We start from the raw sequence: 16,428 nt of genomic DNA, 5'->3' as shown, positions 1-16,428 counted from the left end.
GTATACAACGTGCCATTGATTCCGCTCTGAATGAACCTATATCTCATCATGATATATGGTCTAAGAACACAGAGGCGAAGAGCATTTTAAAGGGAACTCTGTTACTGTAAAGTTAATGGTAATTAAACTAAGTTTAAGGGACATCAAGACGCAGTACTCTGGAGGTAATTGGGCTACATCTGGTCCCCCTTGGCAGTAATGTTGGAGTAGACGAGAATTTGGCAGGGTCTGGTGTGTGTGTCAGGATGAGGCATTCCCATTGCTTATGTTTGCTCTCTGGCCTTCTTCCCTCTGAACAAGGCCAACTGCTTTAAAAAGCAAGCAGCCTAGCATGTGAAGCTGGGGCCTGGCAGCTGTCTATTGAGTAGCCGTATTTCAGTCCAGTGAGGGAAGCAAGGGAGGGCATCAGGCCATGGGCTGCTAAACAAGTGGGTCAGGAGGGCAATGACAAGTGGAGGGCTGTGAGCCACTAAATGATGAACACACTTGGGAAGTTAGATGCTAAACCATTCTGGACACTATAAATACAGGAGCCATATTGGCATAACCCTTAGGCTTTCCACTGAAGCTCAGTCATGTGCAGTTCAACCAAGTTTGCTTTTGTCAGGAAGGGATGTGGTGGAAAGAACACTGCCCCGTTATAAAGAAGACATGGGTTCTGTCTCCAGCTCCACACTAACTTGTTATATAACCATAGGGAAGTCACTTTCCTCTCTCAGTTTATCCCCCTACAGAAGAGAGTTTTCCTAAGTACGCCCGTACTAGTCATCTATCAACTTTGGAATTGGCAATGTGTTCTTCACACCTCTGTAAATCAGAAGTAGCCAGTGAGGCAGGCCATAAAGTGTTCTCCTTTTACAAATAAGAAATCATGGTCCAGAATGACTTGCTGAAAGTCAGAGATCTCCTAATTCCTGGCTTAATATTCTTTCCAACGTCCAATCCATCACCACCTTGACTCGCAGTGTGTTTTTTGTCCCAGATAACTCAATTGGGTGACTCTCTCGGAGCTGCAGCTGTCGCCCAGGAGGAAATGAGCCAATTTGGAAGTGGTTCTCACTTCTGCAGATTAAGGTGCCTTGTATCATGGTAACAGGAACCAAGGGAGGTGACTTTTCCCCAGTAACTCTCCCTGAGCTATTTTAGTGGCAGACAGAGCAGTTATTCTCAAACTTCAACAGACAGGAGAATCCTCAGAAACTCCAGGCTCCAGCCTGAGCACTTCTGCAGGCTTATCAGGTTTCAAATCTCCTGAGAGAAGACAATTCTGGTGCAAAGAGTGTCCCCACCACTTGTGAGAAACCCCGCATAGAAATAGCTACAAAGCCAATCACATTCTCCGCCATCTGCCTTTGGCTGTCTGCTAGGAGAAATCTGGCAGGCCCATGTGCTGGTTGCACAGGCTATATTCCTAGCAGGGCTTAGCCCAAATGAACCAACTGACTCATTCTGTTTTACCACTTGATTTCACTGTCATCCTTTCTTAATCTGGTGGAGTTTTATCAACCCCAACATAAATTAATATGGGAAGAATTCAGATCCCCTTGGAAAGCAAAAACGACTTCATTTAGAAAAATCACTTTTGACGTGGGATAAGGATATTAGACACTTTACACTACTGGGGAAGCTTAAAACTATTAAAAATACCTTAAAGATGTACAGGCACCTTATATTATGAACCACTAGTTAGACCAAAAAACACTTCATTATTTCTTTTAGAGGCACTATAAATGGCATCCCCCATTGAAGAAGTTACTCCGACAGTATGAATTTTTTAAAAGGTGAGCATAACTCATGTGATGCCAAGAATAATAATTTTTAAATACATTCACCAATCAAAAGAAAACTACCTTTGTTTCATCCTACATCTTTCATTTGAGTTACAAAAAATAAGATTCTGGAATGGTCAGCTAGTATCCAAAATATAGGAACAAATTATTGACCAAAGTTTTAGGGTTTCCTTGGCTTCTGGGATCCGTGGAAATTTATTACCTATTTTGAACACTAAAAAAATAATTAAAACATCTAACTTACAGCCCTTATTGTAAGTACTTAGCTCACCTAAGTACTAATGTTAGGGAAGAGCCACTCATTCATCCCTCCAATTCCTTACTCAGCAGTGGACAGAAGATCTATTGCTGGTTTGATGCATCAAACAGCATTAAAAAAGGTTAAAATAGGGGTGCCTGGGTGGCTCAGTCAGTTAAGCGTCTGACTCAGTTTTGGCTCAGGTCGTGATCTTGCGGGTCATGAGAAAGGGCCCCACATCAGACTCCACACTGATAGTGTGGATCCTGCTTGGGATTCTCTCTCTTCCTCTTTCTCTGCCCCTCCCCTGATCATTCTCTTTCTCTTTCTCTCTCTCAAATAAATTTTTTAAAAAACTTAAAAAAATAAAAAGGTTAAAATAATAATAATAATAACAATAAAGAAAATACATCTTCTTGCTTCCTTCTCATTTCCTCTGCTAAAATCTTCAAGGCCCGAGTTGGAGTTCTATCTACCACCCACTGGGATCTGATGCCAGCCTCAAAGGCCTTGTGGTTACCAAGCCTTCTGCTCAGAAGTCCTGGCCACAAATATTGGGATCGAAACTTGGAAATGGGCCATCTAATGAAAGTTCCCCACAGGACCATAGAAAATGAATAAGTATGGTAAATTGAACTGTTGTTAACTACTGTTCTCAATTCTTTGTGCCCTCCCCTAAATTGAAATTATATACCCACACCTTTGCCATGTGACTTAGTGGTGCCTTACACCAGAGGAGGCAGAGACTGTTTCTGGCCACTGATGCTGGACGTGGCTATGCGGTTTTCTTTAGACAACAGAATGTAGATGATGGTAAAGAGAGTGACCATTTTGAGCCAAGGCCTTAGAGGCATAGAGTATTCCGCTGGCCTCACTTGGAATTCTGTAATCCACCATGAAATGCCATGCCATGGGTAGCTTCTGGTCTCAGAAGATGACAACGTATGAAGATGACCTGGACCGAACTGAAGCCTGCATCTGAACTAGTTCAGGAGAGATCGGGTCGTCCCAACTGAGTTCAGCCAAACCACAGCCAACCTGGAGATTCACGAATAAAACATAAATATCTGTGTTGTAAGCTATTTGTTTTTGTTTGTTTTGTCTGGCCGTGTAGCATTGGTGCAGGAACAGTTGACTGATAACAATAATGAGAACTGCCCAAAGAGAAAAATGTCAGCCAAGTATGTAGCTTTGATGTACAAAAATACATTTATTTTCAACAATTTCAAAACCACTGTCTTTTTTTTTACAGTAGAAATATTCAAATGGAACAATAAAATCAAGAACAGTATATATACATATACTGTATATATAGACATGACTCATGCATTTGTATTCCAGTATTTAGTACAAGTATTGCAATTGTCTGCCCCATTTAACCCTTGAAACAAAAAAGCAGGATCTTTAGAAACGCTCCTTATCCTCATCTATGCTGTAGCCAGTCAGATCTCTCTAGGTCACATTCTCTCGGGGTCTCACAGAGAAGAATGTGAACAATAGCTCACAAAAATTAACAGGTACAAACTCCAGCCTTTCCTCGTGTATATATACAGTATATCATTTTTTAAAACAAGTAGACTCAGGCTGAGCCCGAAAAGAAAACAATGCTTACGGCATGGCTTAAAGTGACCCTATGGAAAAGAAGTAGTGTGTGTGAATGCATGAAGGGGCCGGGGTGCTGGAAAGGAGAAGCTGGCTTTGAAAGCCACTCGCCCCAGAGGCAAGAACTATCTTAAGGGAACTGAAGGCAGACATTTGACTTTAAGGAAGTTGTGTACATCTGACAAGCAAATAGCACAGCTTTGCTAAAATCATCTTTGACTAATATCATTAAAGGCTAGCCCCCTATTTGGCCTGCAGGGCTTACATGGACTCATGATGCCACAAATGCCACATCCCTTCCAGCCTCTTGGACTCCTGTGCCAAGACGCGCTCGCTAGGCCTAACCTAGTGCTCAGGGGCTTTTCTGAGCTAAAAATAGCCCAGGAATTCTCCATAAGCATTATACATTTCCATGGAATCTGACCAGAAAGCACAAAGACTGTTCCTCTTAGATCTGTGGCCTAGCTTCTTCAGGGAAAACCACCTTCTCCGGCTGGTAAGTACCCTCAATGCTTTCCTTTTGGAGGGGAAGACTTGTTTCCCCACCTGGGTCTCAGTTAGAAGTCTCTGGTGGGCTTCATCGTGCAACTTCTTCCACGTCACTGATGGAACAGAAAGACCCTCGTTGTTCTAGGATGTCACTCTAGTCCTTCCTTTACTAATTGTCCCAAAGAAGCCCTCCCCGTCCCGCCCTCCCCCCTTTATATACATAGGTAGAAACCAGCTATGCATGGACACAGAGATTCAAGAGTTAAGTGTGACAGACAACTGGAGAGCATCCAGAACCCAACACATCTAGCAGGCCTGGGGGTTGGTCAGCTCGGACGGTGAGTGCATAAGCCAACACACGCATCTTTCTTTTTTCGGTTTTCTTTTTTACTAAACATTAAATTATTTCTTAGGAAATAAAAAGCTATTTACACTGTAATTATATACAAGAAGCCACCTGTAGCCTCGCTATCGACATGCACGAGGCAGGGCCTCTTTCATAAAGATGTGCACGCTTTCTGCAGCTACTTTCACTCCCCACCAACCCACCTCCTGCAGATCTAACTGGGGAATGGTTTGTGTTCTAGGGGTGTGTGCTGGGGGTGGGGGGAGGGTGTTGGTGATTGTGGGGGTGGGAAGCAAGACATGGGAGGTTAATGAAAAGCCAACCCAACTTAACAAAAACCAAAACAAAAAACCCAAAAAACAAATAAACGACAAAGGAGACCACAGTAAAAAGAGTCCTCACACTGTCAGCGGCAGAGTCAAGCCAAGGAGGCCACGGGAAGATGCATCCTTTGCCCTCCACACAAATACGGCCATTTATTCTTTTTGTCTCATTTTAATCAGCTAAGAACGCCTTTGCCTCCCACAGCTAATAAGCATCTGCCTGCTCTTTATGAAGGGGCCCTTGGTAAACAGAAGGTAAAAAAGCCATTTTCATTTTTCCATAACAAGAGTAATAGTAATCATCAAAAATAAGGTCAGAAAGATGGTTGACCACGTGACTTGTGGATATTAAACACTAGTGCAGTTGGGGATCTCCTTTGTGCTTTCGCTGTTTGCAATGGTGGCAATGCCTCCTGCAGGGAAGAGAACACAGAAGGAGAGAGGATGTCAATTTCACAAGGGCAGGAACCTGTGTCTATTTTATTTACTGCTAAATACCAAGCCACCTTGAACAGGTACCTACTATGTATTTATTAAAAAGGACACCTGGACAGGCTATCCTACTAGCTCATTGGCTTATGCCGTCTATGTGAAGGTGCGCTATCTCCCACATCAGCACGCAAGGTAGGAGCAATGCCTTGCCCTCTTCCACCCCACTAATGACAACGGTCATAGTCAACGTGCACTGAACACGTACTATGTGGCAGGCACTGTGCTAATGATACACCATCATTTCATTATCACAACAATTTTGGAAGGTAGGTACAATTATTCCCATTTCACAGATGAGGAATGTGAGGTACAGAGGGGTCACAGAGCAAGCAGATTGATAAAGCAAGAAAATGCACCCAGGGCCCTCTGATACCAGAGCCAATATTCATGTGGTTATGAATTACGATATCCACTTTCGCTTCAGAGAAAGAAAGACAAATCCCAACAGTAATGCATAGGTGGCCTTATCCCTCCCCTACTCCAACCCCAGCACTTTCTATCCTGGTCTACTTTTAAGGGGGGAAAAAAAAAATCTACCAATTTCATGTGGCCAGAGGTGGCAGACAAATTTTAAAACATGAGTATGTTTCTGTAGCCAGCTGTTTCCCACCCTGCTCCAGTCTGGTACTAGCTGAGGGACAGGCCACACGAGCCAGCTGACCTCGGGTTTGGAGGACAGAGGACACAGGAGCTTGGTGGTACCAGCACACATACCTATGACCCGGGTGTCCAGCTCTTTGTCCAGCAGTTCTTCAGGCTCGGTGAAGTCACTGAGTGTGATTTTGGGGGCGTTTTCACTTTGGCTCACTGACCCAATCATCTCCTGCTCCTTGTCGTGTTGGACTTGAGCATAGATGTTAATCCAGGGGATTTTCCTACAAAAATCAGATTATGATCACAGGGTACGCCAAACTTGGGCAACTGGGAGATCCTGGGTCATAAGGGGGAGGAAGAAGCTATTTATAGGACAGACCCATGTCAGGGAAAGGGGCTGGTCATGCCGACACTGTAGCCAGGAGGCCAAGAAGCAGAAGGCCAGAGAGCAGATGGCCCAGTGGAGATGTAAACCACAGAACTCCGTGAGGGCTGCACCTTCTTCTGGGGTCAAAAAAAAAAAACCCAAAAAACAAAAACAAAAACAAAAACAAAACAAAACAGGTGTAAACAGAAGGGCAATGCTGTCGATCAGGTTGCACTAAAACCCTTAACGTACTTATCTGCCATGAATCTTTTCAAGGAGCTGGACTTTGAGACTCAGAAGGTTCTACCACAGTGAAAAGACAGCTTTTTTCTAAGGTTGCATCTACTGCATCAATTTACATTGGTTTCTTTATGAGTAGCCAAGAGAGAAAAGGCTTCCAGCCATTGCTACCATATTCAGAACACCATCCATGGGCCAAATATCTTAAACAGTTGGACAGTTTCCTTATCTGCTTGATGGGAATAACAATAGCTTCCTTTCAGGATTGTGGAGAGGATTAAGAGAAGCGAAATAACTTCCTTCAAAGTCACAAAGGTTGTAGGTTTGGAAGTCAGGCAGAAAGACTTGAGGTTGGAAGAGCGGCTGGTTCAGATTGAAATCTTCTTGGACTCATCTCCTGACCCATCTCCATTATCCCCTGACCCACTGTGTTCCAGTCCTGTGGCCTCCTCTGAATTCCTCTAAGCCAGGGCTTCTCCAACTTTAATGTACTTTTTATCACCCGAGTTCTTGCTAAAATGCATTTGTGACTCTATAGGTCTGTACGCGATGGGGTGAAATTTCTGCATTTCTGCCAAGCTCCCAGGAGATTCTGAGGCTGCTGCTCTGAGGCCCAAACTGTGAGGTGTAAGAATCTAGGACATCAAACTGGTCCCCACCGTGGGCACTTTGAACCAGCTGTTCCCTCTAGAACACTCCTCCTTCTATTCTTCTCATGATGGTGTGTCCTTTCTGCCCTTCAGAACTTGGCTCTGAGAGGCCTCTCCTGACCATCCAACCTCTCCTGTTAAAAGGATATAATTATGGGATAGTGTTTATGAAAGAAATGGATAGGGTCCTGGGTTTAGGGTAGTGGAATAGTCAACTTTGCCAACTCGTTTTCTGTCTTTGTCTCCATTGCCTAAAAGTCCCATGCGTCCTGGGTCTATGTTCTCTGTCTTCACAGCTACACACACAACTTAGCACAGTGCTTGGCACATGGTTTATCTTCAGGAAGTATTTGTTAAATGAATGAACAGATGACCTCAAAGCATGTGCTCTTTCTACCTTCATATATTATGTTCTCAAACAAAAAGACCACATTTTCACCTTGGAATATTATATCTAGAAGAGACCCCTCATAACCCATTGAATGACGGGGAGATTGGATTAAAGTCCAGACATTTCACGAAGCTGATCCCTGGCAATGATATTATTAAAACTTAAGGCATCAGGCGCCCATCCCAATCTAGAATGTTCTGTGCCTTTCTAAAGGAGAATCACTCTGTTGCCCTGGTACCAAGCAGCGGTATTTTCTTTTTTTTTTTTTTTTTTAATTTTTTTTTCAACGTTTATTTATTTTTGGGACAGAGAGAGACAGAGCATGAACGGGGGAGGGGCAGAGAGAGAGGGAGACACAGAATCGGAAACAGGCTCCAGGCTCTGAGCCATCAGCCCAGAGCCCGACGCGGGGCTCGAACTCACGGAGCGCGAGATCGTGACCTGGCTGAAGTCAGACGCTTAACCGACTGCGCCACCCAGGCGCCCCAAGCAGCGGTATTTTCAAGCTTCTGTATTCCCTTCCCCACTCCAACCCCAATGAGGTAGAGTGTGGGCATTTAATAAGATTTACTTGTAGCTAATTTGTTAGAAAAGACCCAAAAATGGGGATGAAACATGGGTGGTTTCTACCACTCCTTTTCATTCAATTCTCATTTCCTCCATGGTTGTTTTACATACATTAAGAGAGGTGTCCTTGTGATTCCTACTGGTCTAACCCAGCTTAACATAATTTACAAGAACCTGAAATAAATAGATTCTATGTGAGGCAGCAAACCACAGGCTCTCTAAGTACGTATAATTAAAAATTCATGCTGGCCCTTACTTTCTTCTTATCTAAATAGACATGCAGCTAACAACTTAGATTTCTTCTAATCATAAAAGTACATATTACTCATGAACGCTGGGATCAACTGTAATATTTATTAGGTGCTGGAGGCGGTCACACTATTCCTCATCACACAAGTTTGCGGACTTCAGAGCTGCAGCCAGAGTTCACTGCCTCCCCTTTTCCTGCATTCCTAGTGATACCAGTGAGGATTTGGAAAAATTTTCCCTTATAAAGAATGTTCACTTTCTTGCAATCTCTAAACAACAGGCAGATTTTTTTCAACATTTTCAACAGACGGATGGAAAGAATTTTATATCATAATGGGCACATTTAAAAAAGACTGTCAGGGGCGCCTGGGTGGCTCAGTCGATTGGGCGACCAATTTCGGCTCAGGTCATGATCTCGCAGTTTGTGAGTTCGAGCCCCACATTGGGCTCTGTGCTGACAGCTCAGAGCCTGGATCCTATTTCGGATTCTGTGTCTCCCCCCTCTCTCTAACCCTCCCCTGCTCATGCTCTGTGTCTCTCTGTCTCTCAATAATAAATAAACATAGAAACAATTTTTAAAAATTGTCAAATTGTTTTTCATTTCTTAACACATGCACTTCAAGGACTGTTGAGAATATCAGACTAAGGCCCATTTTTGCAGGTAAAAAGGTTAACAATTAAGACATTTAGGGGCATGTCTTCACCTCCACATTCATATAGGTTTTAATAAGAGGAGGACGATGGATAGTCACCCATAAAAAATTCAGTTTTTGTTTGCTCCAACTGTAAGTGTTAGGAGCCTGTGGGAGAAGCTCAAAAGTATTCTTGGATAACCAGAAAAAACAAAAACAAAAAACAGATTTACCGTATAGAAAGAAAGTCTTGTTAGGCAGAATTTTCAGAAAATAAAAGCCAGGTCATAATGATTTCTAATTACTGTCTAAAACATTGTCTAAAACTTCAGAAAACAGCTACCCAAGAATTAGATCATATGTGAGAAACAGGGTGATATTTATTTAAAGGAAGCTTGAGGCTGATGGTAGCTGTCTTCTCCTTCCCCTGGTAAGTGACCACTTGGGGCACTGAGATTGTTTTCACTGCCTGGCACACAGTGAACCCTCAGTAAATGTCTGTGGAATGAAAAGGTGGTTTGGTGAGCTAATGCTGATGATTACACAGAGAAAGTTTTGTGTCTGAAAACTCAGCATGGCCAGTGATCTGGAAACAGAAACAGAACTGCCCTTTCTCTAGATGTGCTCAATGTTTGCAAACCAGGTGCAGACACTTAAATTTAAATTAATCAAAGTTAAATAAAAATTAAAGTTCAGTTTCTCAGTCATACTAGTGGTTACCATATTGGACAGTACAGGTTACGGTGCATTTAAATCATTAATACCAAAAGTTCTATTGGACAGTAATTAGAGAAACACAGGAGCCTCTGGGAATAACGGATAAGAACCTGGCCTTTACTTGATAGGAAGCCAGCCACCTCCCATACAGCCATCACTGGAGTTCCAGGTGATGTGGAGGGAAAAAGAGACCAAAGAAATAAAAGAAAATCCAACAGGCCCTCAGCCAAAGAGCTAGAGCATTGAGAAACAAACTTCCAGAAAAGGTAGCTAGAAAAGAAAAGATAACTGATGATTGGTTACCTTAACTGACTCTACTGCTTATCCAGTTTGAGTGGTGTTTGCTTCCTGTAGCTTTAGGTTCATGATTCACTGTCAGGGACACAGAAAGAGTTGGCTGATATTTGGGGACTATAGAGGTAGAGTAATTCAGAGATGTCATTACCTGGCAGAGATTCAAGAATTTTAATGTACACATTTAGAGATGCCTATTTTAATAAGCTGACTGTCTAGGGAGTTTAGTAGAATTTATAAGAGAACAGAAAACTTCCTAAGTCATGAGATGTCTTGCCTTAGTTTGGAGATGCCTGACACAAATACGTTTTGCAGGACTTCTACCTGGCCCTTGTCCTCAGCAAGCATGGAGCTCTAGAAGCCAGATGGTGATAAATTTGGTTTAGTTGATCTTCCAGCTCTAGCAAACATCAGGCTTCCCCATAATCAAATCCTTGGATGAATAAAAGTGGGCTTTGCATGTAAGTGAAGTACATCCACAAATGGGTGTTTCCCTGACTAGTCTGTTTCTATATGGAATCTTTGCTCTCTACTTGTTCCTTTTTAAATTTTTTTTAATGTTTATTGTTGAGAGAGAGAGAGAGAGAGAGAGAGCAGGGGAGGGGCAGAGAGAGAGGGAGACACAGAATCCAAGCAGGCTGTCAGCACAGAGCCCAACACGGGGCTTGAACTCACGAACTGCGGGATCTTGACCTAAGCCGAAGTTGGACGCTTAACCGACTGAGCCACCCAGGCACCCCGCTCTTTACTTATGATATGAAGGTTTGTGCCCTTCTTCAAAGGAAACATGGGCAGGTGGGTTGACATGTCTTGATCCAAGAGGACATACTGGTCTATTAATTGGGTAGGAAGGTAAACCTCCTTCAGAAGGAGGACAGTGTTGAAGGATTCCTGCTGAGATGTGTACTGAGTAAAACTGGTGTTTTTAAGCCTGAGGAATCCACTAGAGAGCAGCTAAAGAGGGTTGGGGGAAAGGGTGGAGCCAAGCACCTTTCCTGCTGATTTCTTTCAAAATCTAAAAGCATTACCTTCAGGGGCCAGGAAGACTCTCAGGACTAAATTTTGCTTTCAGAATAATTAATGATGTTTTCACTTTAACCAGTATTTCTATGAAGCACTTCTCTATGCCACTGATACAATCTTTTGCGAGCTGACCATGCACCAGTTGGTGACACAGAAGGGACCTTTGGAAGGCATGTTATCTGTTATCTATCATAGGTTAGCGTTTTTGATTATTTAGTATGTACCAGCTATCAATATTATTACATTTGAACTGTAGAGCAAGCCTATTAAGTATCGTTGTTTTTTCCACTTTACAGATAAAGAGACTAAGGCTTAGGGAGGCAAATCCAATTGCTCAAGGCTACAAATACTAAGTAAAACTTGGGTCTATCTGATTTTCAGAGTTCATGCTCTTAACCAGGACACCTCTTGGTAGAAGTATTATACTATTCAAATAATGGTACAGCATTATTGATTTCAACTTCATGTTTTAATAAGTATCCTGTTATGTCACCTCTCCTGTGGCCTTCAAAAGTAATATCTGAATACATGTGAAGTTTGGTTTGCCTGATCAATTGCCCTTCAGACACAGGAAAAAGAGGGAGAGGGGTAAAGGTTGAATATTTTTAGCATGCAAATTTACACAGAAAGACCAGGTGGCTGCAACACAAGGTAAGAAAGCATGTGTGTGTGTGCGTGCATGCATGTGTGTGTGTGTGTCCATGTGTGCACCAGATTTCTGCTGCATTTTGTCTGCTTAATCACCCTCAATGGGTGTTAAGAGGCAGAAAATATCTGAATATCCAAGACTTTACTTAAGAAATTTAGGTGAGGTCTGAAAAATCTTTCCACTTCTCTTGAAGAGAAAAAAAGAATTGATTTCATAGGCTACCCCTTACCTTCCTAACTCTTTATATCTATAAATTGGATAGAGTTCAGATTCTTAAACCCATTTATTCCTTCCTGGACCTTCCACCATTCCTGCTGTCCCCCAGTGCCAAACAAAACTTCAAAGAGAATCAATTTCACATATTTAGGATTGGTGTAGGAACTCTGGTTATAGGAAGAACCAGATCCCATGAATCTAGCCCCAGTATCAAAACTGAGTGATAGTAGAGCATACCTTTTAAACTTGTAGATCAAAAATACAGCCAGGCCGACAAACACCACTGACAAGAGCATAAGCATGGCTGAGCTGCTGTGCCCAGCACTGGAGTCCACCAATGGAGCTAGGAGGAAAAAGAAGATGGCTCACTTGGAAGCTACCACATGGAGGGAGATCCCACTGGAAAAAGGAGGCCAGCTGATGTTCATCCTCATATCCAATCTCCAACTGCCCTGCCCTGCATGCTATCCGGGCATGGGAAGCTTGGCTTCCATGATGAAAATAGTATCCTCAATCACAGCTTCTTGGGACAAGTCAACTCTTCTACTCTTCCTGGGGACATTTACTGTTCTTGGTATGAGGTGAGCAATGTGTGTCTAGCTAAGGGGAGTAGAAGGAGGGTTTGAATGTTCTTTCTCTTAGCCTGAGTGCCTGTTGACATAATGATGGGTGGCCCATCGGGAACCTTCGATTGAATACTGATGCAGTGTTTCATTCCCCTCCTCTACACTCCTTTTGCTAAAACACTGCAGAGTGGGCACATCTGGAACCTCCACATCTGCAAAGTCTTATATTAATAAGAGCTATAATAGGCTCTCCCAGAGAGCCAGTAGTGGATGCCCAATGGGACATGCCTTTTCAAATTTCTTTTACAAATCAATCACTAGAGCTTGTCTCTGTATCAATTTAGACTTACCAGATGTAAACCAAAGGGTTTTTTTTTTTTGTTTTTTTTTTGTTTTTTTTGTTTTTTTTTTTACATTACCTGATCTGACCTCCCAACCAAGATTCATGGAATTTGAGAATCATAGAAATTAAGAAACCTTGAGGACTATATATAATTTTGACCATGGCAGATTAAAAATCAATCAACCAACCAACCAACCAAGTCAAAGCCTAAGAACATTGTAGGTATTCCCCAAGGTCACACAGGGATTTAATAGCAAAGCCACTTCTAATGAAGTCTTCTTGCCACCTTGACAGGAAGCCCCAAGAAAGATGTGATTAATCTTTCTTGTAACCATCACTACACAAAAGAGCCCTGCCCTCAAAGCTATTTTCAGGGATTTGTGGAGAAGTGTCTGCTGATTATCTCCTCCCTTTTCTTCCCATTTCCCCCTGGATTCCAGCAGGCACTCACCTAATGTCAGTTGCGTGACATACACAATGACTTGAACCCCTGGCTTCAGCTCAAACTGAACCAAGTTTTGGTTTAGAGCATTAAACAGCATCTCTACAATCTGAAAGAGAGAGAGAGAGAGTTTCACAGGAAGACATGAAATGAAATAATGCTTCCTCGTGGAGTAAGAAACCAGGGTCAATAAGCAAACAGTGACCACATTCAATCAGAAGACAGGATATTGGGACATTTTCATCAATTTGGTTCTCACAGCCCTTGGGAGCCCTCTGTGCCCAGGGAAGTAGTTGGTGGTATTTGCTTGGGCTGGAGAGGAGAGTGAGACAGAGAGAGTATGTCCAGAGTTACTTAGTGAATTACAGTTGATAACAGACATGGATATCTCATTCAATTCCTGGTTCAGTAATTGTTCATCCATGCCTTTCTAATTCACCATAGCACAACCTATTATGAAATGAAAGAACATCAACCCATTATTAGTTCTTTAATCTAATGAAGTAACACACACAGGGCAGAGACACCCCTGCCAGGACTAAAGCAGGCATATATGTCCCCAGCCCATTCCTCTATTTTTTTTTTTCTTCTGGAGACAATTGAAGGCAGACATCAAAGCAGAAGCTGCCTTCTTTTTATGGGATAATTTTTCCTCTTTACTTTTCCCTAGCAAGTCTCGGAACACATAACATCGATTTAATCACTCTGTAATTCCCACATGAAAGCCGAGGCCGACTTGGGCTGTTGTCCCTAACTCTTATCTGGCTGTACGCGCCTTAATATCACAGCTGCTATTCATCACCGTAATTACCTATTTATCTAAATGGATGGATATTGTAGCTTCCAAATATAGTTCACACATGCCACTTGCTATTTCAGAATAAAGAGGTCTTGTAAAAGTGATGTATGCTTTGAGAAGCTGAATTTATTTCTGGCCAACTTCGATATGCAGCCCTACAAGGCAAGGATCTGCTGCATTTTCCAGAGAAATGGACTGTACTGGTATCTGTGCAGCTGGAGGATGACTGTGGATGGCCGTATGGAGGAGGGGATGGCCAGGTGAGTAGTATAGGGACAGAGAAGATGTCCTCAGGTGGGAGCAAATGCATGACTTGTGCTGATGTTTAGAAGCCCATTCTTACTTTAAAAAATTATTTATTTTTGAGAGAGAGCATGAGCGGGGTGGGGAGCAGAGAAAGAGAATCTTAAGCAGGCTCCGCATTGTCAGTGCAGAGCCCGACCTAGGGCTCGATCTCACCAATGATGACCTGAGCTGGAACCAAGAGTTGGACACTTAACCCACTGAGCCACCCGGGCACCCCCTATTCTCACTTTCATTTACTTCTCCTGACTTAGCATCACAGGAAGGTGGGGGCAGTAGGTTAGTGAGGGAAAACCGGCCCCTTCACTTCAAGAATGGTGTGCCCATCACAGGAGCCACACGCCCATTTGATGAGGACAGTAAATCACCATCCTTTGGACACGCTGCTGCCTTAGTCAAGGCAAGATGAAGCAATCCATCTCTCACCAAAGAAACATGGTTAGAAGCAGTTCATTTTCTCTCCTGAAGCAGAACTGAGGTTGACCGGGATGTTTAAGGACAAGAAGCACATTTTCCTAGAAATAGAAAAGGAAACTCAAATTCCTCCCTCCCCCTCCTGTGTCTCCCCCAGGCCAGGTCACCGGGCGGGAGACCCGAGTAAGTTTGCAGGGATGCCAACTGTTGGAATGAGTGCTGCCAGGGACGCTTTCCCTTCTTGCGCACTGAATGTTCCAGTCTGTGCACTCGCGCTAATTCTGGGCCAGGCTGGCTGCTGGCACCGCCCTGGGGGCTGTGCAGACCCACAGGCTGCTGGGCCTATGGGAGAAAGCTCCCCTCCCTTCGTGGCTGGAAAGATCACTGTGTGCCTTCAGACTGTGGGGGGCAGGCAAGTGTCCTGGCCAAGTGTTCTGCAACTTACTTGTTCCAGGTCCTCTTCATTGCCTTTCCTCCTCTCCGTCAAGTTCTTGGGGGGAAGGATGAAGAGCTCTGCTGAAGTGGGGAGACCAGGGAACACGGCAACTAGGATCTGGTCTTCCGGGACACCGGTTACCTGCAGGGATGTTCAGACCACAGAGTGGAGCCCCGGAGCAACCGGCCTCCCCGAGTCAACCACAAGGAGCAGGGTGCACATGGGTGTAAGGCTCACGTTTGTTTTTTAAACACAGCATTTTAGGCACACATTCCAATATTCCTCTAGGCTTTCTTTCTGTTTCCCCTTAGAAGTGCTATTATTAGTTTCACTACCTCCTTTGGCTCTTACATACATTTATCCTGAAACTAAAATACTATGATAATTTTCAAAATATTGGTTGCTGGGAACAGTGGCTAAAGCTCCTCCCCTCTTTTCCATTTTTCTGCACTAAGAGGACTAGAGCTTCTGGCAAAAACATGGATATGCAATGCAAACAAGGAATAAGAGGTTACAAGCAAATGTGGGGAAATGCAAATAAAAAATAAAAAAAAAAAAACAAGAAACCCTATTTCACTTACAAAAGCAGGATTTTTTTTTAAGTTAAAATCACTAATGTCGGGGAGGCTTAAGAGGCTCCCTCATTTGTTGCTGCCAGCCCTACAAATCAATTCACTTTGCCGATTTGCTTTTCAAAAGACTACTTTAAGGCCATAAAAATATTCAGACCCTTCATTTAGTAACTGTAATTTGGAGTGTTTGTCCTAAGGAAATGATCCAAAATATAGAAAAAGCCACACGCAGGAAGAAAAACATTATTTGTAATAGCAAATAAATAGAGAAAAACTCGAATTTTCAAAAAAATAAGTAAATAATGGTATAATCATCCAACAGAACGTTATTTTACCATTACGATGATAATTAGTACAGTCAGCCAACATGGAAAAACACTTATGATAGCTGCATTCTGATCTATTTCCTTATATTTCTTTGGTTACAACCCTATAAAAATAAAAATGTATAGGAGTAAAAAGGCAAAATAAAATACTAAAAGTTGTGTTAAGATGCTGAGATCGTGAGTGAAACTTTTTTTATTCCTGAATGTTTAGTAAAAGGATTATATTACTTTTTGATAAAAACTTAAAATTAAGTGCCTCTCTGGAGGCAAATTCCTGAAGAGAACAAAACTCTGAGCTCCCCTACCCTGGAAAAGAGTATGGTTATTCTTTCCTATGTGTCCCCTGAAGGTCTTTTAT

General features: G+C 42.8%; 1 protein-coding gene across 2 annotated transcripts in view; it reads right to left on the bottom strand.

Moving 5' to 3' along the window:
- Positions 1-3,267: 3,267 nt before the first annotated feature.
- Positions 3,268-16,428, bottom strand: part of SORCS3 (sortilin related VPS10 domain containing receptor 3) — a 595,481-nt gene continuing 582,320 nt past the window's right edge. Inside the window, exons 23-27 of one of the 2 annotated variants that reach the window (XM_040486370.1) lie at positions 15,182-15,313; positions 13,230-13,329; positions 12,107-12,212; positions 5,995-6,155; positions 3,268-5,201 (exon numbers count right to left, since the gene is read on the bottom strand). In XM_040486370.1, coding sequence (XP_040342304.1) covers positions 5,137-5,201; positions 5,995-6,155; positions 12,107-12,212; positions 13,230-13,329; positions 15,182-15,313 — 564 coding nt within the window. In that variant the 3' untranslated portion in view covers positions 3,268-5,136. Of the gene's footprint in view, positions 5,202-5,994; positions 6,156-12,106; positions 12,213-13,229; positions 13,330-14,498; positions 14,838-15,181; positions 15,314-16,428 lie in introns of those variants that run through there. The other variant, XM_040486371.1, reaches the window with a different exon arrangement.

This window comes from Herpailurus yagouaroundi, unplaced genomic scaffold (assembly GCF_014898765.1).
Source record: "Herpailurus yagouaroundi ecotype Mexico unplaced genomic scaffold, PumYag 163, whole genome shotgun sequence".
NCBI classification, from domain to species: Eukaryota; Metazoa; Chordata; class Mammalia; order Carnivora; family Felidae; genus Herpailurus; species Herpailurus yagouaroundi.
This window is presented reverse-complemented; position numbering and strand designations above follow the sequence as displayed.